Below are 27,496 nucleotides of genomic sequence, written 5' to 3' on the forward strand. Positions count from 1 at the left end.
CTGGCCCCGTCTGCAAAGGCAGGACTCCCGGGCAGGCAGGGTGGAGTCTTGGAGAAAAGGATGAGGTCATGCCTGGCTCTGGGCCTTGGAGGCGGGTGAGGGGAGTGGTCTGGAGCACTGGGCTAAACTTAGAAGCCTGTGGGTGGCTTCCCTGCCACCTCCCACTAGATTTCCTCCCCTGGACATGGGGGTTGGGTTCCTTTCTGGGGGTGGAGGGAGGGGTATGGCCCTGGGCTGGTGTGACAGTCCCACCCTCCCCTGTGAGGTCATCTTGGGAGTTCAGGAAGCTGGGGCCAGGCTGAAGAGACAAGGAGGCTTTTGCATAGAATAAGCTTTTTTTTTTTTTCAGTTTTACTTCCTCCCCCTTCCCCCAATTGTTAGCAGCTTGATGTTAGCAGCAGGGGAAGGGTCGGGTGGGTGGTCCTCAGAGCTCATTCCTCCACTCGGGCTCCACTTGCAGGGGCAGGCCCCCTTCACCCTCCCGCGCCTGGCAGTCGTGACTTTTGGGTCCTACAAAGAGAGAAGGCCAGCTCTGTTAGTAACTTACATCCTCCCTCAGCACTGTCCCCCAACCAAGCCCACCCTGGCCCAGCCATACCTGAGGTAGAGGGGCTGAGTTTGCTCAGACCCTGGAGTAAGTTCTGCCCCTGCTGCAGGTCCAGTTTGGCAGGGAAGGGGCACCCGGTATACCCCCCGTTTTCTTTACAGAACTCTAGGAATCTGTGGGGTACAGGGACATCCACACACACAGCTTCACAAGGCTGGCTGAGTACCAGCAGAGGCTGGAGGCCCAGCCTTGGTCCTGCACATGGGGCCTGTGCCTTGCGGCAAGTTACTTAACCTTGGCAAATGGGGATATTGTTAAGATAAACAGATTGGGGCTTCCCCGGTGGCGAAGTGGTTGAGAGTCTGCCTGCCGATGCAGGGGACACGGGTTCGTGCCTCGGTCCGAGAGGATCCCACGTGCCGCGGAGCGGCTGGGCCCGTGAGCCATGGCCGCTGAGCCTGTGAGCCATGGCCGCTGAGCCTGCGCATCCGGAGCCTGTGCTCCGCAACGGGAGAGGCCACAGCAGTGAAAGGCCCGCATACCGCAAAAAAAAAAAAAAAAAAAAAAAAAGATAAACAGATTGGAGAGGCCTGCATACCGCAAAAAAAAAAAAAAAGATAAACAGATTGGAAGATTAACTGAGCCCCAAGGGTGCTTCATAAAACTACAGCTGTCCTAGGCTGGGGGCTGTGGCCACCAGGAGGGATTGCGGGTGGGATGCTCACACTTTCCAGTCGGGGTCGTGGCCCAGCAGGAGCGGGTTGCCCACCACGATGAGCAAAGCCTTGGCACGGGTCACAGCCACGTTGAACCTCTGATAAGAAGAAGTGCTGGGGTCACAGCAGGGAAGAGCCCTCAGGAAGGAGGAGTCCCTGCCACCCCCCAGCCCCCGAACCTTGGGGTTCTTGAGGAAACCCAGGTTAAAGTCCAGATCCAGCTGCACAAAGCTCTGGCTGCTCCGCACGGTGGAGATGAGGATGACGCTGCGCTCCTGGCCTTGAAACTCTTCCACGGAGCCCACCTAGAGGGGAGGGATGGCCTTGAAACTCTTCCACGGAGCCCACCTAGAGGGGAGGGAGGCAGTGGGGGACCCAGGGACCAGCCCCGCCTCGCCTCAGTGAGACTGAGGGCAATTGTCACCGTGGAGTGAGCCAGTGTCCTGCTGGGCAGGAAAGAGGACAGGACAGTGCCATGGAAGCTGAAACTTGAAGGCCGAATCCAGTTAAAGGGATGGGGGCTCGAAAGGGTTCTAAGCAAAGAAAACAGGACTGCAAAGAACAGTAACTCAGCAGTTTTTCAAACTTTCCTGAAGATAATCACTCAGTACTTGTTAAAAATATGTAACCTTAGGGGCTTCCCTGGTGGCGTAGTGGTTGAGAGTCCGCCTGCCGATGCAGGGGACACGGGTTCGTGCCCCGGTCCGGAAGGATCCCACATGCCGCGGAGCGGCTGGGCCCGTGAGCCATGGCCGCTGAGCCTGTGCGTCCGGAGCCTGTGCTCCGCAACAGGAGAGGCCATAGCAGTGAGAGGCCCGCGTAACGCAAAAAAAAGTAACCTTAGGCCCAAACCCAGACCTCCAGAATCAGAATTTCCATGGGAGAGGCCTCTAACTCTTAAAGCCCTGGGTGTCAACCCTGGCTGCACAGGAGAGATCACTTGAGGAGCCCATAAAAAAACCTGATGCCCTGGCTCTGCCCCCAGATAGCCGTGTTAATTGGTTGGGTGGAGCCCTGGCGCTGGCAGCACTAAAAGCTCTCCAGGTGATTCTTATCTGAGAAAGAACTGAGCTGCCGACTGACTCAGAGGGTGGGAGAGGTGAGTGGGGACATCATCACATGACAGGTCAGGCAGGCTGGGGAGTCTGGACTTTCTTCTTAGGGCAGAGACCTTAAACCAGCCTGATCATAAGAATCACGTGAGGTGCTTGCTAAACATGCAGGCTTCCCGGTCCCATCCCAGACCTACAAGTTGGGATCTCCAGGAGTGAGAGGCATGGGGAAAGCCCAAGTTTGTCTCAGGCAGCGAGGGTGCGGCAGGGACTTGGGCTGGCCTGCAGCAGTGGGGCAGGGACCCGAGGAGGTGTCTGGAAGTGGGGAAGAGACGGGGACAGAAGTCAGGGAGGGAATGTGAGACAGCGGCGAGGGTCACCTTCAAGTCCTTGATGTCATCCAGTCCCCGAAGCTCCTTGTCAAGTTTGGTGATGCAGTAACGAATTTTTTCCACCTGGAAGATGGGGACAGGTGCCTTTCTCTCATGCCATTACACCCGTGCAAGAGGGTGCCAGGCAGGAGGCCAGGGAGCTGGGGGGCAAAGAGGGAGATGCAGCTGACCTCTGCGCTCTTTTGAGATATGGGGCCAGCGGAGGCCTGAGCCGGACCCTCTGCCTAGTGGTCTGGCTAAGGAGGTACCATCTGGGGGGACCCAGCCCTGATGGGAACTGAGGACCTGACCTGCTTCCGGTATGGAGAGATGACGCCCACACTTCGGGGGCTCAGACGGGCTTTGCCCTTCTTGGAGGAGGGGGCCAGGAGCTGCTTCAGGTAGGAAGTCACCGTGGCAGCCTCTTCGGGGTTGAAGAAGGATGGGCTGTTGCCTTCACGCTCATCCTTGCCCATTACGCCGTGAAAGATGATGGGAAAGTCCTGGACACGGAGTCAGGGGAAACCCTCAGCTGGACCTCCCTGCCTCCCTTCCCTCCCACCCTCAAACCCTTCCAGGGAGTGGGGGATCCCAGGCCTAGGTGACAAAGGGAGGGGCTCATGGCTTCCACTCAGAGCCTCCTGCTACCCAGCACCCTCAGTAAGAGGGAGGCTGGGGTACAGGGGTAGGAGCCTGAGCCCCAGCCCCGCTCAGCCTCACCTGTCGAGGCAGACCTTCCCAGCGGCAGAAGCGCTCTCGGTCCACAACGTCCGCACAGGCCTGCAGCTCCCCTTCATAATACAGCTGGTTAGGAATGTCCAGGATGGTGGGGTGAGACCTGGGAGGCAGGAGGAAGGAAGAGCAAGACCAGGGGGCGGATTAGTTCTGCCCCGCCCTCAAGGACCTCCCCGCTCCACCTGCTTGGAGCTCACACACACTATCCTCCTGTCTTCCTGCCCACTGCATAGCAGACTCATTCATCTACAGTTTTTGCTGCTGGGCACTGTTAACCACAGAAAGCAGAACCAAATGTGGCTCCTGAGAACATCCAATCCACAGATTTCACAGACCAGTCAAATTTAAATGAAAACACCAAGAAATCCGGGGCCCATTCTCAAGTTTCAATTTTGTCAAGGAAGGACAATACAAAAGCAAGAATCACCTACTATCGCCATTATTGGATGAGATAATGTGCTAAATCCAAAAATATCAGCGGTACTAACACAACAGCTAACATTTATTGAATTCCTAGTGGACTCAGCTAAGGAACTAAAGATGTAGGAACTCATCTGAGCATTTTAGATATACGAACTCACTGACTAAAGGAAGCATAGCTCTTTAACTCGAATAACCATTAGGTTTATGAAAAAATACATTGTCCCTGTTTTTCTCATTTCTCCTTGGACGCCTAGAAACTTCACCTGGGACCAGCGTCAGATATATTCCGGTGTCTAGGAACCACTGACCATCCCCTGAGGTACAGATAAGCAACTGGAGGAGCAGGGACGGGACTGGGGAGAAGAACTCCCACCTTCCAGCTGATAGTCTTTCTGCATCACGCAGCCTCTGAGGACGGTGGGATGGAGCCGCCAGCTGCGCTTGCAGAGGGTGTGAAGGCAGGGGATGACACAGAGGGTGCGGGATACCTGTAGTTGCGTAGCAGCTTGGTTATGAACTGGGGGTTATAGCCATCAGGGCCCTTCTTGTACAGGGCATTGTAGGTGAGCAGCCGCTCCAGCAGTGAGTACCCCAGCCCATGCTTCTGGGTCAGTGGGCAGCGCAGCACAGGCCCCAGCTGCCGAGGGTCTCCTGCCAGCACCAGCTGCCCTCCTGGATTGTCTGCTTCCTTGACTTCCATCAGCCCTGGGAGATGGGTGGCGTGAGAAAGGTGTGTGGTGGGACCTCCCCGATGCCATGTGGGGTGACACACTCGCAGCCCCCCCGTCCCCGAGCCCCTCACCTGCTATGGCCACCAGGCTCTCTGGCTCCATGGAGTGGCCAGCCTCATCGATGAAGATGTGTGTGAAGTGATCGATGGGAAACTGGGCCGAGACCAACCTGGGAGGTGTCAGGCCAGGCAGGGGTCACATCCAGGCACGTGACTACCGAACCTGAATGCTCCCCCAAGCTGGCCCTCCCCCCAACTCCCCAGGCACCATTCTTCCCCATTTCCCCAGCCCACTACCTCTTAACACACAATTTAAGAGATGCACACACACACACTTCCCACCTGCTGGCAGTGATGAGCGTGGTAATTAACACACGATATTCCTGCAGCTTCTTCTTGGAAGGAAACACGTAATCCCCCTTCTTTGCATCCCAGTTACAGCAGGGCTGAGGGTCATGCAGGGAGGGGAGTCAGCTTGCCTCCACCTCCATTCTCACCCTCGCTCTGGGTCTGGGCACCCCCCCCCCTCAGGCAATTTTATTTACCTCTCTCACTTTACACACAAGGAAACTGAAGCCCAGAGAGCAGTCCTGACCCACCCAAGGTCATACAGCGAGTATCAGAATCCAGGTCTCCTAGTTTCCTGGCCCCAGCGTCTACCCAGAGCAGCACCCGCCACCCCTTGGTCCCCCGCCTTCCCCAAGTACCTTGATGTCCTCAGGCACCATGCGGATATCCCTGCTGGGAGCCAGGAGGCGGTAGATGGAGCTGGGCAGGTGGACCCGGAGGCGTTGACAGAGGAGGTCGGCCCCCGAGTTGGACGGAGCACAGGCCAGGATGTGGGCTTTGGGCAAGTGCTTCACCACCTGGGGTGGGGATGAGCACAGTGTGGGAAGCAGCTTCTGGTCTCCAGGGGGAGGGGAGAGGGAGAAACATGCCTGTGACTCAGGGTGGCGCAGTGTGGCATCTGCCTCCCATTGCTGAGGGAGGGAGTGACTCAAGAGGCAAGTTCAGATCGGCAGCCCCCTGCTAGTCCAGCAGCCCTTTAACGCTGGAAAACTGCTGCTGTAATTATACAAGGCTACGGTGATTGAGACGTGCAGTACCCAAGCTGCACGCCGTGCTTGACAGCCACGCTGGCCCTCGAGGCCAGTTCGGGGGCGTGCGTTCAGAGAGCCGGAAGGAACCAGAAGGAACCAGAACCTGGGGACAACTGCTTTGTCCCGGAAGGGGGGGGGAGTCAGAGTGTAGGCCACAGGCCTACGCTCAGGCCCCACCTGCTTGATGGCTTCCACTAAGGTGACAGTCTTGCCAGTGCCTGGAGGCCCAAAGATGATGTACGGGGCGGGGCGGGTGGTACCCATAACAATGTGCTTCATGGCCTGCAGCTGCTCTGGGTTGGATTCCAGACTCCGGTCGTACAGCCTAGCGGAGGGGCCACAAACACGATATTGTCCGCGTCCAGGAGGCCTCCCTGACCTCGTCCCCTACACCCACACTCCAAGTGGCCCCAGAGCCCTTGCCCACAGTCTCACTTGAGCTTCACATCTGAGGGCAGCAGCGGGACCCCACGAGAGGCCACAGGGAAAAGCAGGGGCCACAGCGGCCAGCGCCCCGTCAGCTCCAAGGCACGGTGCTGCACCCGCAGGGGCTGGCGGTTGAAGGTGAAGTTCACCTTGAAGGTCAGCCCATCCACAAAGCGGCTCAGGAGGCTTTGGGAAGGGGGAGAGAGAGGGGGAAGAATTCCAATTGGGAGGGTGGGCAATAAAAGGCCAGGACTCTCTCCATCTACTCCAACTCCACTCCCTTTCCCAGACCTCCAAGCAATCCTCCAGGAGAGGAAGATGGTGAGGCATCTCAGGGTCCCCTTGCCCTGTCTCTGGGGTCCCACTCACTCTGAGGAGAAACACCCTCCTCCCTTGGCCTCCGGGACACCTGCAGACCTTCCTGCAGCTCAGGGCTCCCCCAACACCTACCCTGTGGAAAAACTCAGCTTGACCCGGTCCAGTTCCACCTTGTGCACAAAGCCCTTGTAGGTGACAGGGTCCTCCTGGTGTGTCTCAGAGGACAAAAGGGCAAATAGGTGGTCACCCCGCAGCACTGAGGGGCGGCTCTCGGCCACCCCGGGAACCTGTGGGGCACGAACAGCAGCAAGCTTCTAACCCGGAGATGGCCAGTGGAGGGCCCACTCCAGACCCCAACTGAGACACAAGTTCTGAGGATCTACCCTCTACCCCAGGTTCAGGGAGCTTTGCCTCTTTCCTCTTCTGCCAGACAGGGCAAGAGTCAGGGGAGATGAAGAAGGGACAAGTCTGCCCATGGTGCTCAGAGATGCTGAGCCCAGGAATCCTGGAAACCCTCCAGGGCATGATTTCAAGACTTGGAGGCCAGCTTCCCAGCAAGTCCGGTTGCCCTCTTGGCCAGCTCTGCTCCTATTCTGCCTTTAAAATCTTGTTCAAAACTCAGTTCCTGTAGGAAACTTTCCCTGATCATTCTCACCTGCCGTCCCTTCTCACTGAGTGCCTTTCTCGGCACAAGTGTGCAGGAATCCATTCTCGTGTGTAATTCCGGGCTTAGATGTACACATTCAACATCTGAGAGCTGGAGAGGGCTCTAAGAATTATCTAGTCCAGCTCCATGCTTTTCAGGTGAGGGAACTAAGGCCCAGAGAGAGCAAAAGACTTGCCCAAGGTCATGCAGCCAGTGGTAGCAAAGTCTAGACTAAAACCCCAGTCCTCCCTAATTGCCTTGCTCTGACACCTCTTTTGGGGCCCAGATGCCCACTCGGCAACTTGCTGAGCCCTCTGGACAGGAAAAACTTCATCTTCCTTTTGTTCTTCCCACAGCCTGTGGGTTGGCTAACTTGAGTCCATCCTCCCTGCTACTGATCCAACCCCTGACCTCCAGCGTGAGCAGCCCGGGATTCTGGTCTACGGGGTCCCAGGTCATAGGCACCGACTCCAGGTCATAGTGCCGGATGTCATGCTCCATCTGCAGCTCCTCCAGGTGCAGCAGCAGCCGGAGCTTCACCTCGTAGTTCCTCCACTTCAGGGGTGTCTCCAGCTGGGCCCTGGCAGTGATGGGTGGGGGGGTTGGAGGGAGGGGGCAGGAACGGGATGGGTCAGGCAACCCCCATGTCCGGGAGCATCCACCCTCTCCCTCTGCAGCTCTGGGACTATGAAGACATCAGGAATCGGGGAAGACTAGAAGGGCAGAGAAGCAGATGGGGGTCAGAGGCCTCCAAGAAGGGAGCCCCTGCCCCCCAAGCTCAGACCTGACTCGCATTTGCACTGTGGATCCTGGAGCCTGGAACATCCTTTCTCCAAGATCCTCCTATTACTCACACCGTCACCTCATTCAAATGTCATTCTCTGCTCAAATGTCACCTCCTCAAAGAGGCCAGGACTAGCTGCCCTCTGCAAAATAGCACAGCCCACCCCTTACCCTGCTTTAGCTCTTTAGTTAACTCTTCATAGCACTCATCACTACATGAAATAAGGTGACAGATGCTCACTTTCCCCACCTGGGATGTCAGGGCCATCATGCGAGTGATTCACCTTGAATGGTGCCTGGCACATGGTGTGTGCTCAGTAAGGGGATAAATGAACTGAGCACAGGAGGCTGAGGACAGAGGCATGGGGCAGTGGGAAGAAGCCAATGGAAAAGAAACATATAAAGCAGCACAAGGGGTGCAGAGGGGTGGTACTTACTTGATCTCAGCAATCTCCTTTGGGGCAGTGAAGATACTTGTTCCCTGAAGAAGGATGGGGAGCAGCTGCCGGAGGCGGGGGGGTGGGTAGTATGTTCCCAGTGCCATACTTAACTCCAGGTCATAGCTCTTAGCACTGCAGGAGGGAGAGAAGAAAAGCTATTACAAACACAGAGACCCTTCACCTTCAGAGTCTCCGAGAAGGCCCCTCCCTGGAGGAAGCACAAGGCTCTTCTTCAACACTATTGCTGAAGGGGGTCGGCAGCCTTTGCCCTAGGGGACAGGACTCACTGTCTCATGAGGCTGCTCACGCCAAGGTTGGACCATCCTCATTTTTGGAAAGCATGATACTTGGAAGCATTAAAAAAAAAAAAATATATATATATATATATATATATAGGGAATTTCCTAGTGGTCCAGTGGTTAGGACTCTGTGCGTCCACTGCAGGGGGCCCGGGTTCAATCCCTGGTCAGGGAACTAGGATCCCACAAGCTGCGTGGTGTGGCAAAAAAAAAAAAAAAAAAATATGTATATACACACACGTATATATGCACATAGATATGTATATAAACAATACATGTTCATCAGAGAAAAAAAATCAGAAAACAGGTAATAAATAAATGAGTAAATAAACAACATTCTCACCATCCAGGGATAACCAATGTTAACCTTTCGGCATGCAGCCTTCCAGACATTTTTCTTTGTCAAATTGTATTATACACATATATTTTTACTTATGTACTTACTTACTTAACTTTTTGGCCCTGCTGCGCAGCACGCAGAATCTTAGTTCCCTGACCAGGGATCGAACCCATGCCCCCTACAGTGGAAGCTCGAAGCCCTAACCACTGGACTACCAGGGAATTCCCCTACACACACTTTTTTTTTTTTTTTTTTTTTGTAGTACGCGGGCCTCTCACTGTTGTGGCCTCTCCCATTGCGGAGCACAGGCTCCGGACACGCAGGCTCGGCGGCCATGGCTCACGGGCCCAGCCGTTCTGCGGCATGTGGGATCTTCCCGGACTGGGGCACGAACCCGTGTCCCCTGCATCGGCAGGCGGACTCCCAACCACTGTGCCACCAGGGAAGCCCCATAGCACACATATTTTTAACAGAAAGAGCACAATGGTCTTACGGTTTGCTCAGTATTTTGTGAACACCTGGACATGTCAAAAAGCTGTTTACACGTATATGATTCCATTCATATAAAATGTCCAGAAGAGGGAAATCTACACAAAGTAGATGAGTGGCTGGTTAGGGCTGGGGGGTGGGGATGGAGAGCAAAAGGGGTGATAACTAAAGGGTACGGGCTCCTTTTGGGGGTGATGAAATGTTCTAAAATGGATTGTGGTGATGGTTGCACATATCTGTGAATATACTAAAAAAAGCACAGAATTGTATACTTTAAATAGGTGAATCGTATGGTATATGAACTGTTTCAATAAAGTTGTTAAAAAAGAGAGAGAGACACGTGTCCACCTTGGCTGACTGATAATCCATCATATAGTCAAAAATACTTGAAATTTTTTCACACTGTCCTCACATCTGCTTTTCTTCCTAGACAGAAAAGGTCTCTGAGGTCTGCAGGAGTTAAGAACTCACAGTTAGGAAAGGGGGCTCTGTGTTCTTCCCAAGGGCCCACACTGTGGTGTTGGGACACCCCCAGCCAGGACTGGGTTGGAGGGAGGACTTACCGGTCGGGTCTCTCTCCTTCCTCTATCCGGTTGGTCACCACAGGGTTTCTCGTGATCTGGGTCCGCTTGAAGGGAGTCGTGGGCTTCAGCTGTGCTGCCAGGGGGCTGTGGGCCACGACGGCCAAGAAGCGGGCAATGTAGAAAGTACCGGCTCCTTCTGAGCCTGGCTCCCCAGGTCCTAGCAGCTCCCAGAGCACGGTGGCTGGGAAGTAGCCCACAAAGCTGGTCTTACAGTGGACATGGAGCTCATAGCATTCACCTGGGAGAGGATGGCTGAGTGAGTCGGGCTGGGGAAGGGACCCTCCCACCAGCACCACAACACTGACATTCCCCCCCCAGAGCCCCATCCCAAGGTAGGGGACCACGGGCCAGCAACAGCACGTTCCTGAAGCATCAGACCTTCCTAGGGCAGGACTCCGTCCACCAGAGACTCTTTCCTTTCGGAACCCACTCACCAGGGCCCAGTGGGCAGGGCAGCTCCCGGTCTCCATTGCAGAAGGCAAACTGGGGGGTCCGGCAGAATGGGAAGAGGTGGGTGAGGGTGACAGGCTGGGTTCCTCCATTCCGAAGCCTCAGGGTCAGCACCTCCTTGCGGTTCAAATCCAGGCGGATAAGGAGCTGCCCATCTCGGGCTTCATGGGGCCCCTGGACCTCCACGTCCACCCCATGCTTCCCGTGAAGATACTCAGTCCTGGGGAGAGTGGGAGTCAAGAGCACGGCTGGGGCCCGAGCAGCCAAGCCTGCGGGTTGCCCTCGGAGAAAGTTATAGGCTTGGGGAGGCTGGCCAAGAGCCAGCTGTGCTCAGGAAACCCATCCCCTCCCCCAGGCCAATTAGCTCCTTTCCTGCCCTTCCCCCAGTCCTTGTAGGATGGAGCCTTACCCCAAGCGGAGGCAACCGCCTCTCTCCCCAGCCAGACACGCCCCCCACCCCATCACACACCTGTCATAAAAGATCGTGGCCAGCAGCGACTTGTGGTGTTTGCTGATCTCCGACCCCGGCTTCATTCTCCTCTTTTCTGGGAACCACACGTCGGCCCAACGGTCGAGCCCGAAGAACCTGACCCGGGTCTTGGTGACGTAGGCCAGGTTGGCAATCTTCATTCCATACAGCATGGAGGAGAAGCCAGGGGCGGGGGTCCCAAAGCTGCCGGGAGCAGAGGAGACTGGGGAGTGAGGGACGGGGGCAGCAAGCTGGGGAGGGCATCTGAGGGCCGCTCTGTGCGGGACAGGACGGGGCTGGGAATGGCAGGAATTTTTAATTTTTTCAGGGAAGGCAATGGGACCCCCTCAAGACAAAATATGGTTGTCTTAAACAGCAGGCGGTGGACGGTGCACTTCTAAGGAGAACCGCCCAACGATGGGCTATTGAATTGGAGGACTAAGGGAAGAGAGAGAGAAAGGAAGATTTGTGGTGGGGGGCAGGGGGAATTTGGGACAGAAAAGATACAAACACTGAAGCGGAAAGAGCTAAAGCTGAGGGGGAAGCCGAAGAAGCTGATTCAGGGGGGTGGATTCGGGGTCCAGCCCGCTGGTGAGGAGTGAGAGAGGGGCAGGGAGTACAGATGTCCAGGGTGTGTGGGCAAGGTGGCTGATCAGACAGCAGTTTCCCCCTGGAGTCATAGGGTGCAGATGGAACCCAAGCAGGAGGGAAAGGATCCTTCTCCAGAGATCAAATAGCTTGTTTGGGCCTAGAGAAGGTGAAGACAGGGAAAACTGGTCAGAAGGACAACAACCTCAAGGTTCAGCGCCTGGAATTCAGTTTAGTCAGCTCAACAAACACTTACGGAGACCTGTTATGTGCCAGACACTGCGCTAGATGCTGGGGCTTCAAAGAGGCCTCGAGGAGCACAGACGGAACACATTCGTTCCAGCCCGCTGCCGGGAGCTCAGCGGGGTGGGGCTCAGCCCTGGCGGGCTTCCCCAAGAAACGGCGTCAGAACTGAGTCCTGAAGGCTGAATGGGTATCATTCAGGTGCAGGGGGAGCACAGAGTGTGAGCCCAGGAGCGGGCGTCTACCGAGAACACGTGCTGAGAGGCTGTGGGGACCGCCCACTCTGCCACTAGCTGAGCCATCTCGGTTACCTCGCAGAGCCTCACTTTGCTCCTCTATAAAATGGGGATAATGGCAGACTCATCTCCCGGGGTAGCTGTGAGGATTACATGAGAGAAGGACACTGTGGTGTCCACTTAGCCCAGTGCTTGGCACATAAGATCTCAGTAAGGTGCGCTCTGATTAGTATCACACCCCGTCTGGTTGTACTAGAGTGAAGAGTGCAAGGAAGGGATTGGCTGGAGGCAGCAGAGGCGGGCAGGGACCAGGTCTTGCATAGTTTTGCATGCCAAGCCACGAAGCCTGCACTTGACCCTGAAGGCCAGAAGCTCTCCTCCTTTACTGGCACCCAAGAGCCAGAGGACATCCCCACGTGCGACACACTTCATGGACACATTCAAGATCTGGACAGCTGGCCACCCACCCTGCATGCTTTGTAGGGAATGAAAGGAAATCCTAGCTCCTAGGAACCATGGTAATGCCTATTTAACTATTAAGGCTCAATCAGCATGGTCACTCACTAGCATATATAAGATCATTTATGGTTACGGACATTTCCCTGGTGGCCCCTGCCTATAACTCTGCCCCTCTCCCTCCCGCCAAGCAAGTGAGTGATACCATTCAGAAAACTTTGAATCGGCTCTGATTTGCCTTAAAGAGATAATAAATCATTTGAAAACACAATAGAAAATGCTCAGGAAATGTTAGCTACTATTATTAGTATCCTATTAGTAGCAATAGTAGTACTAATAGTAGCAGTAGTAGTAAGAGTAGCAACTTACTTTCAGCCTGCACCAGAGGCTACACTGTGGTTACAGAACCACCCCGTTGGTGGGTTTTAAGCAGGGGAGTGGCAAGATCATATTTGCATTTCAGATCACTCAGGCATCAGGATTGGAGGATGGATTTGCTGGAGGCAAGACTGTAGGCAGGGAGACCAGTTAGAAGAAGGCCATTGCAATCGTCCAATTAAAAGATGACAAGGGCCCAAACAAGGCAGTGGTGAGGATAGAAGAGGGGACAGATCTGATATTGAGAATATAAAATTAGCAGAATTTGGCTTTGGACAGGAGACGGAATGGAGGCTGGGAAGAGGGAAGGAGTCGAGGACAACACCCAAACCAATGGCTTGGCTTCTGGAACTATTCCTGAGATAGGAGGTAAAAACAAGAGGAGGAGGAGGTTGGAAGGGCTGACCACAACATTTGGGTGCGGACATGGTCAGTCTGAGATCCCCGTGGTCCGGAGGCAGCTAGCTCCATGAATCAGAAGCTGAGAACTCAGGCCAAAGTCAAAGCAGAGCTTAATATTAGGGAGACGTCAGGTAGTAGTTACAACCAGGGAGTGTGAGTAGTCTGAGAACACCTGAGGCCAGCATAACCCAGGGAGGAAGAGAAAACAGCAGGTACCACTAAGAGAGGGAGGAGAATCAGGTATCAGGCTCAAATGCTGCTGAGGGGTCCAGGCAAAGGGACTGAAATCAGGGCGTCATCAGAAACTTTCCCCCCCGGGCCCCCTGGTCAGTGAGTCACTAAATTCCATGGATCAGGCACACACTCAAATGCCGACAGATGCCAGACTCCACAGGTATCTTATACCTGCAGCCGTCTCAGGCACCTGTACAGTCCCATTTTTGAGTCCTTAGTGTAAGAAGGACATGTGTAGTCCTACACATGTCCTTCTTACACTAATATACTATAATCTACTACAAGAAAAGTGCGGGTGCTCTCAAATGCCCTGGAGCTCTCAGCTTAGTGCTGGGGAGGAAACGGAACCCTGAGGGGACTGGACAAACCCAGGAGCACAAGTCCTGTCTAAAGCGGGGAACTGCTACTCATCTCCAGACAGACGTTGCCAGCAGGGAATGCAGGCCCAAGATGGCCAGATCTGGCTTTTAAGAGAAGTCCAAAGCACAGTTTTAAGGTGAAATCTCCTATCTTTGGAAGCTTCTGCATGGACACATGGGCAGGAGGAACTCAACTTTACAAGTTTTGCAACTTCTACTATAGGTGCTACCACCTAAGTAACTTTCAAATTATACCTCACATTATTACTACTACCCAAGTTCACTTGGTCTAAGGTGACAGGCATAAAAAATTAAAAAAAAATTTTTTTTTTTTAAATCACAAACTTAGTACATACTAGTTGAGAAAAGCACCAGTTCTTTTACACATCTAGTCACCTAGATTTCTAGGGGAAAAAAAGATGAACAATAGAAAAACTGAATATTCAACTTAAAGAGCAAACTCCAATGACCCAGAAGTATGAAAAGATGCTCTAAAAGTAGAGAAATGCAAACTACAGTAAAAATGAGGTATCATTTTATTTCCATTAGACTGATAAAAAAGGAAAATAGGCACAACACGTGTTGCTATGTGGAAAAGAAAACTCACATACACTGCTGGTAGAAAAGTGAAGTATTACAACCTTTTGGAAAACAATCTGGCAATATCTCCTAACATCTGATATACAGGTATCCTTTAATTCATGAGAATGTATCCCATGGAAAAGAAAAGTACCAACATATAAGAACATACGTGCAAGGATGCTTACTGTAGAGTCATTCTCAGTGGCCAAGAATTGAAAATGAAACAAATGCCCATAAATAGGGAGATAGCTGAATAAGTTGTAAACATCCACACTACAGAATATTACACAACCATTAAAAAGAATGCGGCACACCCATTCAAATGACTAAAATTTAAAAGGCTGTCAACAACAAATGCTGACAAGGATACAAAAACACCAGAACACTTGTGCATTGTTGGCTGGAATATAACATGGTACAATCACTTTAGAAAAAGGTCTGATAGTTTCTTGTAAAACCAAACATATAATGTAATGTTCTGATTTTTAATGAAAAGAATATATAACTATATTATGCATGGAATAAAAATTCATTAAGAAAGTAACGCGACTATAACATCTAGTGTAGACCTAGCACTGGTATTTATCCAATAAGTACTTGCTGGGAGAATGGGTAAAAGAAGTACCAAATAATTCCAGACTGTTATTTTATAGATGAAATAGGTAACAATGCAAACATTGAACCTCTGGCTGCCACACAGCACTGCTGTGCAATGGCTTGGAATGTTAAGTGTCAGGTTATATATATTGTCCAAACTTGGACAGCCTAACCCCAGGCAAGGTCAAACCAGAAGACCAGTCCAGAAGACTTTGCTGCCACCACCAAAAGAGGTTAAGCAACTTGCCCAAGATTAAAAAAAAAAAGTAGGGCTTCCCTGGTGGCGCAGTGGTTGAGAGTCTGCCTGCCGATGCAGGGGACGCGGGTTCGTGCCCCGGTCCGGGAAGATCCCACATGCCACGGAGCAGCTGGGCTCGTGAGCTGTGGCCGCTGGGCCTGCGCGTCCGGAGCCTGTGCTCCGCGGCGCGAGAGGCTGCGGCAGTGAGAGGCCCGCATACCGCAAAAAAAAAAAAAAAAAAAAGTAAACATCATCTATCCTACGACTCAACAATTCCACCCCTAGGTATATCCCAGGAGAAATGAAAATATATGTCCACAAAATGACTTGTACAAGAATGTGCATAGCAGTTTTATTCAAAATAGCCTCAAACTGAAAACACTGTCCTTCAAACTATGATTTATACACACACACACACACACACACACACACACACACTTTTTGGCTGCACCGTGCATGTTGGATCTTAGTTCCCCGACCAGGAATCAAACCCGGGCCCCCTGCATTGAAAGCATGGAGTCTTAACCACTGGAACGCCAGGGAAGTCCCTATGATATATATTCGGTGGTAAAAAGCAATTACTGATACAACAACATGGGCGAATCTCAAACACATTATGCTGAGTGAAAGATGCCTTACACAAAAGAGTACATACTACATACTATCTGATTCCATTACATAAAGTTCTAGAACAGGTACTATCTCAGAAACAAACAAACAAAAAAGATCAGAGCAGTGGTTGCCTCTGGGTGGGTAAGGGTGAGGACTAAATAGGAGAGGAGATGAGGGAACTTTCTGGGGTGACGTCATATATCTTGATAGGGGGTTGCACACAGGTATATGGATTTGTTAAAACTCACAACAATACATTTGAAATTTGTCTATTTCACTGTCAGTAAATTTTACTTAAAAAAAAATCGTAAACATGGGAATTCCCTGGTGGTCCAGTTGTTAGGATTCCATGCTTTCACTGCCGAGGGCGTGGGTTCAATCCCTGGTTGGGGAACTAAGATTCCAAAAGCTGTGAGGTGCAGCCAAAAAAAAAAAAGGAAAAAAAATGTATATCATAAACAAATTTTGAACTGTTATAGTTAATAATGATCATGGTGACGTGTTTAGGGGTGAATTGTACTGATGTCTGTAACTTACTTTGAAATGCGTCAAAAAATTAATATAGCTAGATGGGGAATTCCCTGGTGGTTCAGTGGTTAAGGCTCCCACTTCCATTGCAGGGGCACGGGTTCATCCCTGGTCAAGGAACTAAGATCCCTGTATGCCGGGGATATATCTACCTATCTATCTATCTGGATGGATAGATCGATGGGCAGGCATGTGTCAAATGCAAATTAAGAAGTCCAGGTGAGGTGAAACTGAGCAGGATCCTGTGGCACAAAAGTCTTTCTGTGCCCCTTGTTTCTTGTTTGTAGAAATAAGTTTCATTCAGCCTCCTTTACCTTCCCAGAGTTCCAAAAGGCAGATTCAAACAGTTGCTAATCAGGGAAGGAGGGAATGCAGAAACAAGGGGGTTGAAGTCAAGAAACAATAGTGCAGCCTTGGGGCAGGGTCCTGGTTCCACCTCAAGGAATATACATAACAATACCTTGGAGTTCTGTAGGAACTTAGGCCACCACCCAGGTGGACGACCGTAACTTCACGCTGAGCACAAGATTCCTGGAGCACTGCCCTGTTACCTCACCACCAACCAAACAGAAGAAAGTCACACACCTAGAAGCTCTCATCCCAGATTTTGCCTATTAAAACTTCTCCCTGAAAACATCGGGGAGCTGCACAAGCCACCTGTTTTCCTTGCTTGGCCCTGTAGTAAACCTTTCTCTGTTCCAGACTCTGACGGTTTGGTTTGTTTGGCCTCACTGTGAGTGGGGCACACCAACTTGTGTTCAGTAACAAGGGTATATGATTGTTCACTGTCAAATTATTTCAACTTTTCTTTATGTTTGAAATTTCTCACAACAAAATGTTGGCCAAAAAAACCCAACAATACATTAGAAGAATATACCAGACAATTAGGAGTCATTTCCACGATGTATTGATGAATAAGAAAATCAGGATATGGAAAATGTGTTTAACATGATTTTTTAAAAATAAAACAATAACAAACAAACAAACAAACCCTGATTGATATGAGTTACCTGAGTGTGGAGCAGAATGTGGAAATGGGGGTGGGATGCTGATATGAGAGGGGTCCACGACAAAAAGGATTAGATCATCATGATCCCATGTCGGTAAACTTACATAGGTGCGATGTAACTAGAGCCGGGCCTGCCTTATCCAGGGGTTCTGTATCTGAGGATTTAACCAAGCACAGACCAAAAATATTCGGAAAAAGTTTCCAGAAAGTTGGAAAAAGCAAAAATTGAATTTATTGGGCTTCCCTGGTGGCGCAGTGGTTGAGAGTCCGCCTGCCGATGCAGGGGACACGGGTTCGTGCCCCGGTCCGGGAAGATCCCACATGCCACGGAGCGGCCGGGCCCGTGAGCCATGGCCGCTGAACCTGCGCGTCCAGAGCCTGCGCTCCGCGGCGGGAGAGGCCACAACAGTGAGAGGCTCGCGTACCCGGGGAAAAAAAAAAAATTGAATTTGTTGCGCACCAGAAGCTATTTACATAGCAGTTACATTGTATTTACAACAATTTACCTAACATTTACATTGTATTCGGTATTATAAGCAATCTAGAGGTGATTAAAGTAACCCGGAAAAATATGCTGCAGAGGTTATATGCAAATACCACACTATTTTATGTCAGAGACTATATAGCACCCTCAAATTTTGGAATCGGCAGGGCGGGGTGCGTGCGTGCGTGCGTGCGTGCGTGCGTGCGTGTGGAGGGGGCGTGGTTCTGGAACCAATCCCTTTTGAATATCAAGGGATGACAGTATGCCTGCATAAAGAGATGTCAAAGAGTGGTTACCAAAAGTATTAAAAAAATATTTAAACAGGACGAATACCTAGCATAAAACATTAAGGGCTCCCACTCCCTCACTCCCAACTACCTGCTTAACTGTTCGATATATGTATTTTCCAGGCCCTTTTCTATGAATTAAAAAAAATACATTTTTAATTACACATATTTTTTGTGTGCTACCCATACTATTCTACAACAGACTTCTTTCACCACCATGGACAGCCTTCCATGACAACATTTTACCAAGCCACCTCTTTTGAATGGCTGCAAAGGATAGCACAGTATGAATGCATTGTGGTGTGTTTAACTATTTGTTCAGTGATAGACAGTTAGGCTGCCTACAATTTTTGGCTATTTCAAACGTTACAATAACCATCCTTCTGGGTCAAAGAGAATAATGAACCTTTACTTTGATAAGCTTTGCCAAATTGTCCTCCAAAACAAGTTGTACAAACTTACATTCTCACTAATAAGAATTTGAGAGAACCCTTTCCCAGACCCTAACATCAGAAATCTTCGATCCTTTAAATTTTTGACAATCTGATAAGGAAAAGAATGGTATCTTGCTTAAATCTGCATTTCCCTGATCATTAATATAATCAAGTATCTTTCCTTCTGTTTATTAGTCATTTATATTTCTTCTGTGAACTGCTTGATGATCTTATCATTTTGCCAAGCCCTATGAACTGTTCCTCCTGCTTCTGACTTCACAGCTCCTCTCCTGGTCCATCCCCTAAGAGTCTGCAGGAGTTTTCAACAAACACACATCAGATAACGTCTCCCGACTAAGTCTAACCCTTTAATATGGCCCACTTGGATGCACCACAATTAACAATGACACATCAACAACACAATAACATCATCAACAATAGAAAACATTTATTGAGCACTTACTTTGTGCTGTTCTAAGTAGCTACTTGCGTTAGCTCATTTACTCCTCACAACAACCCTTTGAGGTAGCAACTATTAGCCCATTTTACAGAAGAAACCAAAGAAGAGGTCCACCCCACATCCATTCTAAATGGCACCTCAGCCATTCCCAGCTATTGTACTGCTGCAACTCCTTCCGGACTTTTCTGCCACCGTTGGACATCCTTGGTCTGTAAAGCCCTGCCCCCCGTTGTTTGTTGGGTGAAAAATGACTAATCGTTTAGACCCAGTTCAGGAAAGCCTACTAGCCCGAGGAATGGTATTTCAGAATATCAGATTGTTACCGATAGAACGGCCATTCCTCAGTTCTTGTCCTCTTGAGGGAAAGAATTCAATCGAGAGACAGAGAAGTTTCAAGCAGCAGCAGTTTTTAGGTGAAGCAAAAGAACCCTCTCAAGAAGGGAGGAGAGCGGGCTGTCAGGGAGCCAGAAGCAGCCCTGCAGTGAGCATAGGGTTGGTTTTTAGAGTGGTGAAAAGTCCCTCCCTGTGTCCTGCGTCATTTGATTGACAAGTTGATTGACAGCTTTAGCTTATGTAACTTTTCTCCTTATGCATAAACTGCCACGCCCCACCCACAGGGGGGTGGAGGTGGGGCAAAAATCGCAAAGCTGATTTATTATAAATACAGCATAACGAACCCTGGGTTACTCTGAGTCATCGCTTAGGTCTTGGTGCACCTGCGATAACCGGTGATGGCAGTTTGGAAAGTCCATTGGGTTTTTGATACCTTGCTTGGTCATGAAACTGGCTGGAAACTTAGCGGTCCTTAACCAAAAAAGGGAGGATCTCTGGGTGTGTTCTCGTCACCAGTGTCCAGGTGGGGGAGGGAAAGACGACCCTGTCCAGGATGGGGCAGGACCACTCATGTCTGACTAGCTACCTAACAAGATTTGGAAGCGATCTTAAGGGGACATATAGTTCTGGGATTTACAAACTGTGGGTTGCAACTCTCATTTGTGGGCCAAGACCAGGACTTGCAAAACTGGAGTAAAATTAGAGTAAAAAATATCAGAGGGCAGCGAGTGAAGCTAAGTACTGTTTCAAGGACACTAACTGTTGTGTGAAAGCTGTGTATACCAGACCCCAAAGTAAAATGTATTTTTTACTGTGGATAGAGGTCCAGAATGATCTTTCTAAAAACGCTGATTCTGTCAGTCTCCTACTTTGAAAATTTTTGTGCTTTCCTGTTTCTGTTAAGATTAAAAACAAAGCAAAACAAAGAAAAACCCACAACGCCTCCCCACGGCCCACAAGGTCCTGCCCAGTTCAGCCCCTGCCTTGTCCCCTGTTCTTGAGAGTTCACCCGCAGCCTTTTAAGGTGCTACTCTCTCAGTCTGGACTGCCCTCCCCTTGCTTTACATCTGCTAACTCCATTTATCATTTGAGATTCTGCTCAAACATCACTTTCTCCCAGAAACCTCTGGTTCCTAGACTAGGTCAGGTCTCCACGTTATATGCTCTCAAGCATCCTATACTTTTTCTCACAAGCACTTATCACAACAGAAATTAAAAAGTATTTGGTTTTAATTGCCTCTATCTTCCTTAGTTAGGTCCCTTCTGTGTATCTACAGCAATTCACACAGTTTTGCTTTGCTCATAGGAGGCATTCAGCCAATATTTGTTGAATAAAAGAATGTGTCTCTTGCCCAAGGCAAGAATCATCTCTAAGAAACTTTTCACGATGCCAGTACTTATTCCATAACGGACTCCTAACCAGCATTGTTAATGATAGCTACCACTTCCAAAGTCCATGCACTCTGTTACCCAGGGGAAATGCTTTACCTGTGATATTTTGGCCTCACACAACCCTGAGAGAAAGGCAGTATTTTAAACACTTAACAGTTAGGGAAATTTGGTCAAAATCAAATGCAACTAGTAAGTGGCAGAGTCAGGATTTGAACTCCAGCTATCAAAACACGATACTAGCTCCTGTAGTACTGAATGACATGTTTGTCTACACATCTGTCACTCCCTACTAGACTACACTCTAGAGGCAGGAACCAAGGCCCAAGCAAACAGTAGAGCCCCCATTAAATATATTTGCTAAATGAATAAAGACAGATGGGAAAAGTTAAGAGTTGGGAGCAGGGCACTTCATAACATCATAAAATAACCTAGTTGGAAGGGACCTATCCCGCCCAGGGGAGGAAGCGCCCCAGAATTCCTGATACCAGGTGACTTGCTATACGTCCCCTACAGCCTTTTCTCCTATAGATCAGCTCTACCTACTAACTCAATTAGATTCTGGAAGCTTCTGTTGAGCATCTACCACATACAAGGCTCTATGCTGGGGACTGAGGGAAGGCGCCAACATGACGAAAGGCCTGTTCCTGCCTTCAGAGGCTCTACAGTCTGGTGGGGAGACAGTCACATACTAGCTCTAACACAAGGCAGGGTGTCATCTGGCTATAACCAAGAGTGAAGTATAAGCTATGAGAGCCCAGAGGAAGAAGCAATGAATTCCCATTGGGTGGATGAGGGTTGACGTCATAGCATAAGAAAGTTGCTCTAATCAGAACAGAAATCTCTTCCACCCGGTGGAGGGTGAGACGGCCTTTTTTATTGGCCACGTCACTCGGTTTGCTCAGTTTGCGGGGATCTCAGTTCCCCGACCAGGGACTAAACCAAGACCGGGCAGTGAAAGCCCAGAATCCTAACCACTAGGCCCCAGGAAACTCCCCAAGGGGGTCATGTTGAGTGAACCCAGTTCTGCCTTGTGGAGTGACACCAAAGTATAATCCTTTCCCCCAGGACAGTCTTTAAAATATTCAGGGATAACTACCTTGTCCTCTCCAATTTTTCTCAAGGCAAACATTTCTCCCTTTCTTTGACTGGGTTTCACAAAAGAATGAATCAACATGTTAGTCTTTCCTCCTCCTCCAAGTACTAAGATATCTAGCCTTCAAGGCCAAGGCCGAGGTCAATGCCACCTTCTCCATCGAATTCCCTAATAATTTCACGGGAGTGGTATCTTACTTGCCTAAAAACAAGTACATACTAAAAAATGACTTTTGAAATCCTTTAAATTCACCCATAATGTACAGTAAATGTGGTTTTCTATATGCCTGTTTGCGGTTATCTGACATAGCCTGTTTTCCCCCAGTATTGGAAGATATTGTGTAACTTTGATTTAGAGATGACAAAGACTCTCTCCTTGACTAAACTTTAGTCAGGCCCCTCTGAACCCTCTTCTGCACTAGGCCTCAACTTTGCCCCGCTCCCAGCCCCTTACTGTCTCCTCTTAGTGATTTTCCATCCATGACCCCCTCACTCTGCTCTTGGTTATAAATTCCCAACTGTCTTTGCTGTATTGAGAGTTGAGCTAGATCTCTCTCCCCATTGCAATACCCCTACTGCAACAGAATCAAATAGTCTTCCTCACCATTTATCAGAATAATAATCTCTTTAACAGAGCCAAAAGAAGTCATAGACTTTTGTTCAGAGACACGTTGTACTTATTTTTTTGGACATAGGTGAATTCATGGATGTGAAGTGTTGATGATGTGACTCCATGGTAATTGTTCTTTCTTTACTTTCCTCCAGAATTTTTCTTATTATCTCTATTATAATCGTCATGCTATTTTACCATTTATTATAATACACTGTATGCATATCATAGCCTCTTCTGCTCCCCTGGGATTGTGTGTTTTTCTTTATATTCCCCACAGTGCCCAGCACAGTATGAGGACAAAAAACAGATCATCATCTTTGCTCCTTCTTCAGATGTTGCTCAAGCTTGTTAATGTCCCTCTTAAAACGTGACACTCATTACTGAAAACGATATTCCAGAAATGATCTGGTCAATCTGGAGAATCACTTACCTCCTGCCCATCACACCAAACCACACTTCTATTAACACAGTCTAACACTTCTCTGGCTCTTTTAACAGCCATATCCGCCTTTTGGTGTGAGAAAACCCATGGTCTTTTTCAAGAGGACTGTTAGTAAGCCTAAATTCCCATCAACCAGTATTTATTTCTGTAAGTCTTTACATTTATCCTTTTAAAATTGTTCCTTGGTCTTCGGCCCAAGACTGCAGCCTGTTGATAGAGGAATTTTGAAGCACAATTCTGTGGTTTGAGAAAGAGAAGTCTCTTTGATTTTCACTTGGATGGGAACAGGCAAGGGGGACCAAACAGCCTTTAGCCACAGGATGAGAAGGGGCCTCCAGGAGACTGGCCCCAGCCCGGGTCTCCATGGAGAAGCCACAGGTGCTAATGGAGGTTTGGTACGTATGCAGTTTGTGCCCTTTTCTTCTTCCCCGAGCTCCCTGAGACTCTCCCTGCTACACGGCGTCTCTTCAGCTCTCTGGGATAGTGAACCACCGAGGAAGCAGCCCCACGACGAGGGGGCGGGGGTCCCCGTAAAGCTTGCGCAAGCGGGGATAGCCACCAGCAGGCAGCTCGCTCCCCGCGCTTCCGCAAAGCATGGGCCCTCTCCCGAGCTCCCCTCCCCCACGCCGAGAGCTGCCCCCCCCCCAACCCGCTCCCGCGGGCGGCGCGTGGGCGCAGCACCCGGCTCCCAGGACTGGTCCCGCGCCGCCGGGGGAGCGGGATGACGGTGAGACTCTCCACAGGGACTCGACGCAGGGGCCCGGCCCGGGCAGAGCGGGCGGGCTGCGGGCGGCGCTGGCGGCGCGGGCGGGGCGTGGGCACTGAGCGGGAGGGGGGACTGCGCGGCCCCGGGACCGGCCGGAGCCACTGGGGGAGCTGCGTCCCTCCGCGCCCCGGGGCGGGAAGGGTGGCCCCGCCGCCGGGGTCGTGGCGGCAAGCTGGGCCCGCGATTTGGGACCGGGGAGTGGGCCGGCCCGTACCTGGTCTTGAAGTCCTGGTTATAAATGGTCCGCAACCGCTCGCGATCTGTCTCCCTGTCCAGTCCCCGATCGACCAGGAAATTCTCGAATCTCTGGCCCGTCTCCCGAAGCTGCCGGCAGCTGAACTTACTGGGCATCGCGGCGGCGACTGCGGCCCAGGCAGGAGGGTTCGTAGAAATGAAACTGAAAGTCGCCGCCGCGGCGGGAAGTTGGCGGCCCTAGGATGAGGGTGCAGCAGGGGAGAAACCCCCTAACTCTGACCCCTGATCCTGCAGGCTCCCTTCTCCCCCCACCAGGCTTCCCTCCTCCGTTCTTTTCCTACCTGAGCCTTCCCTTCGGTCTCTTCGTCCTATCCCCTCCCCCTCTTCCCATTAACTCTTTCCTAAGGAGTCTGACCCCTCCCTCAGGGCCCTCCCCTTACCCCAAGCTCCCTCCCCTGGCTTCCAGCCAGAATCCGAACGTGGCTATCGCCTGGGGCCCCCTGAACCATCCGGGAGGACTTCCTAGCCTCAGCTTGGGCTACTCCCACGCCCACCTCCCAGGACTTCGGGACTTATTGAAAAGCAGGGGAGCAAAGGGCAGGGACTGGGACCTGGGTCGGCTGCAGCTGGACTGGGGCGGCTCGTCCAACACCTCCCCCAGACAGCCTGGGACACAGGCAAGTACGGAAGCGAGCGGTACGCCCCCCTCCCTCCCCCATTTTCCCTTCTCGGGGTTTCAGACGCTTGGAGGAAGGCGTAAGAGCCAAGAAGTTTGGGGGGAAAGAACCAAGTGTCTATGATAAAGGTGAGTACGCGTGGGAGGGAGGGACAAGGGGCTCCGCTGGGACGAAGAGTCATTACTTTTCTCTGTCACGTAGGCTTCGTTATGTGGAGAGGCTTAAGCCACATATTTGGGCACTTAATTGCACTCCAGTCTGTATTACTCTTTAATTGTTACTAGTATTTAGCTAAGGGTTGCCCTAGTCGTCAAAATATTAGCTTCTTGAGAGCAAGAGACTGTTATGTTAGGCAATAAATGGTTAATAGCTACAGCATCAGTACCAGGAAGAGAAGTAAAAGAAGTTTCAGAAGACGGACTGTTAAGACAAACTAAAGGGGGTAGGGCTACAAGAACAAACCTAAAACAAGCCTCAGCATCTATTTATCTTCTGAATAACAAAAACACATACACTAGGATGGAGCAAAGATAATAAAAGTTACAGTAAAAAAATCTTTAAACAAAAATACCAGAGTTCCAAATATATCCAAGGTGGTGCTGTTCTCCGAAGTAATTCCCTGTAGGAAGCCACACGCTCTGTCTAACCTAGTGTGAAGAATGCCCAGAACCCAGATCATGCTCCAGTTGGGCTACCCCTGTACCTTTTCCCAGGCCAACAACCAACTGAAGCCAAGAAAAACAGGCTTTAGCAACAGGAAATTCAATGTCAGTGGGAACCAAAGCTACAGGGAGGGGGGAAAACAGAACAGGGGAAAATCTTGTCTTAGAAATTGCTTATTCAAAGTAGGGGGAAATACTAGGAATGTAGCCAAAGACTTTATCTTTTTTCTCCCCCAATTATCTGGTGAGGCCTGAGTATTAAAGAGAGTGAACTCCTCAGAACTGCATTGTTACTTACCATTTCAAAAACCTATCAATCACCCACCATACCCAAACCGAATGTCTGGCTCCATTCTTTGTTTTTTTTTTAACATCTTTATTGGAGTATAATTGCTTTACAATGTTGTGTTAGTTTCTGCTGTATAACACAGTGAATCAGCTATATGTATACATATATCCCCATATCCTGGCTCCATTCTGATCCACAAATCTAAGCCCCCATTATTCCTGAGTACATAACCTCCCCCTTCTCTAATTATGCCTGTCTCCTGGATGTTCACAAAACATACACAAATAGCTGTAGTATAGTAAAAACATGGGTGAAAATGTGATGTTATGTGGCTTGTTACAAGGGAACCTCTCTAAACCAGTTTCGTCTGGAAAAATCCACTTCCCTTGGAGTCGTAATCGTTATTTTCACATGTGACTGTCTAGACGGCTAGAATGGTCTTCCTTCCCACCTTTCACAAACCAGCTCAAGTCTCACTTTCCTGAAGCCTTCCCCAAATCCATCTGTACTTATAAGTATCTGACTTTAAAGTAGTAAGGTTGATTTTAGTTTGGGACTAAATAAGCACTGAAGGCAATCTGAAAGTTAACTCTGGCCAATGACATTACTGGAACAAACCTAGACCCTCTGAAGATAACCATACTTTAGAGAAGAATGTTAAAAGCCCTGTTTTTTTCAAAATTCACGTTACTGTATAGTTACTTGGATTCTACAATTCAGCATTTGAATTGTCTCTAACTTTATGTATTCCACTAAGACTACTCTAAGGCAACTAGAAACAGCCCTTAAACTGAGATGCTGAAATTGGTCAGTCTACCACAGACCAAAGGAATGGCTGTGGCAGGTACAGCTGAGCCTCGTTATTTGCAGATTTTGTATTTGCAAATTCACCTACTCACTAAAATTAGGAATCCCCCAATCAATATTTGCGGCACTTTTGTAGTCGTCTGTGGATGTGAAGAGTGGCAAAAAAAATTTGAGCTGCCCAATGTGTATGTTCCCAGCTGAAGTGGAACAAGGCCATGTCCTGCTTTCTTGTTTCAGGCTCATATAATAAAAATCCTTTTCGTGGTCTATTTTGTGGTCACGTTTTTTGTTTTTGTTGATTTCACTGCTTAAAATGGTCCCCAAGCCTACGTAGTGCTGAAATGCTGCCTAGTATTCCTAAGGCTGTGATGTCCCTTAGAGAGAAAATTCCCATGTTAAGTTCCTATGATAGCATTAGCTGTCAGTGTGAGTTCACTGTTAATGAATAAAAATGAATATTAAATAAGGTGATTTAAATAAAAACATATAAACCAAGATTATGTATTGATCGGTTGACAAAAATGTTGTGACCAGATGCTTGCAGGAACCTAACTCTGTATCTCCTCTAGGAGCAATGTTTCAATATGTGCTAATTCAGTGTTTGCTGGCAACTTTACAGAACATAACCACAGGAAATGAGTCAACATACGTAAGAATACTTTGTGATACATTTGGTTTCTGCCCTCAGAGGGCTTAGATCTATACCCTGTTTCTTTTGTTTTGCTTTTGGCTGCACTGCACGGCTTGCGGAATCTTAGTTCCTGGAACAGGGAATGAACTCGTGCCCCCTGCAGTGGAAGCATGCAGTCCTAACAGCTGGACCAGCAGGGAATTCCCTACTCTGTTTTATACTCTGTTCAAGCGAGAATTTTAGTTAGCTCAGCTTATCTTATGGGACCAGCCAGTTTTGTTCTATATTTACCAGTCTTACTTTCTTTCTTTGATTTCCCAAGTAGTAAGTAGCTTGGTAGTTCTATTTAAATTATGAATTTATAAATTGGCATTCCGATTGTATCAGTCTTTTGTGAGTTTGGAGAAAATGTGCCAAGGTTTGCTAAGTATCTCATGAATCTAGATGCGTTCTAGATTATAAAAAAGAACAGGCACAGCTTCCCTGGTGGCACAGTAGTTAAGAATCCACCTGCCAGTGCAGGGGATACGGGTTCGAGCCCTGGTCCGTGAA

At 49.7% G+C, this 27,496-nt stretch overlaps 1 protein-coding gene across 4 annotated transcripts; it reads right to left on the minus strand.

Annotated features, from left to right (window-relative positions):
* Positions 1-333: 333 nt before the first annotated feature.
* MOV10 (Mov10 RISC complex RNA helicase) lies at positions 334-26,744 on the minus strand. 4 transcript variants are annotated; one of them, XM_029228188.1, is made up of 21 exons: positions 25,127-26,744; positions 23,898-24,115; positions 10,919-11,122; positions 10,434-10,669; positions 9,979-10,237; positions 8,285-8,419; positions 7,476-7,644; positions 6,551-6,705; positions 6,110-6,286; positions 5,852-5,999; positions 5,282-5,440; positions 4,917-5,020; positions 4,647-4,744; positions 4,333-4,549; positions 3,407-3,524; positions 2,998-3,189; positions 2,696-2,770; positions 1,443-1,568; positions 1,273-1,361; positions 599-720; positions 334-510 (listed from the first exon to the last, which is right to left on the minus strand). In XM_029228188.1, exons 1-21 carry the CDS (start codon positions 25,232-25,234, stop codon positions 425-427), a joined length of 3,195 nt encoding a protein of 1,064 aa, XP_029084021.1. In that variant the 5' UTR covers positions 25,235-26,744; the 3' UTR covers positions 334-424. The 4 variants fall into 4 exon arrangements, with proteins under 4 accessions (XP_029084021.1, XP_029084022.1, XP_029084023.1 ...); XM_029228189.1 differs by lacking the exon at positions 25,127-26,744 and adding an exon at positions 24,220-24,236 and having other exon boundaries at positions 23,898-24,045; XM_029228190.1 differs by lacking the exon at positions 25,127-26,744 and adding an exon at positions 12,811-12,950 and having other exon boundaries at positions 10,919-11,666; positions 23,898-24,076.
* Between the last annotated feature and the right edge of the window lie 752 nt (positions 26,745-27,496).

This window comes from Monodon monoceros, unplaced genomic scaffold, assembly GCF_005190385.1.
Source record: "Monodon monoceros isolate NGI ecotype Baffin Bay Population unplaced genomic scaffold, NGI_Narwhal_1 Super_Scaffold_18, whole genome shotgun sequence".
Classification (NCBI taxonomy): Eukaryota; Metazoa; Chordata; class Mammalia; order Artiodactyla; family Monodontidae; genus Monodon; species Monodon monoceros.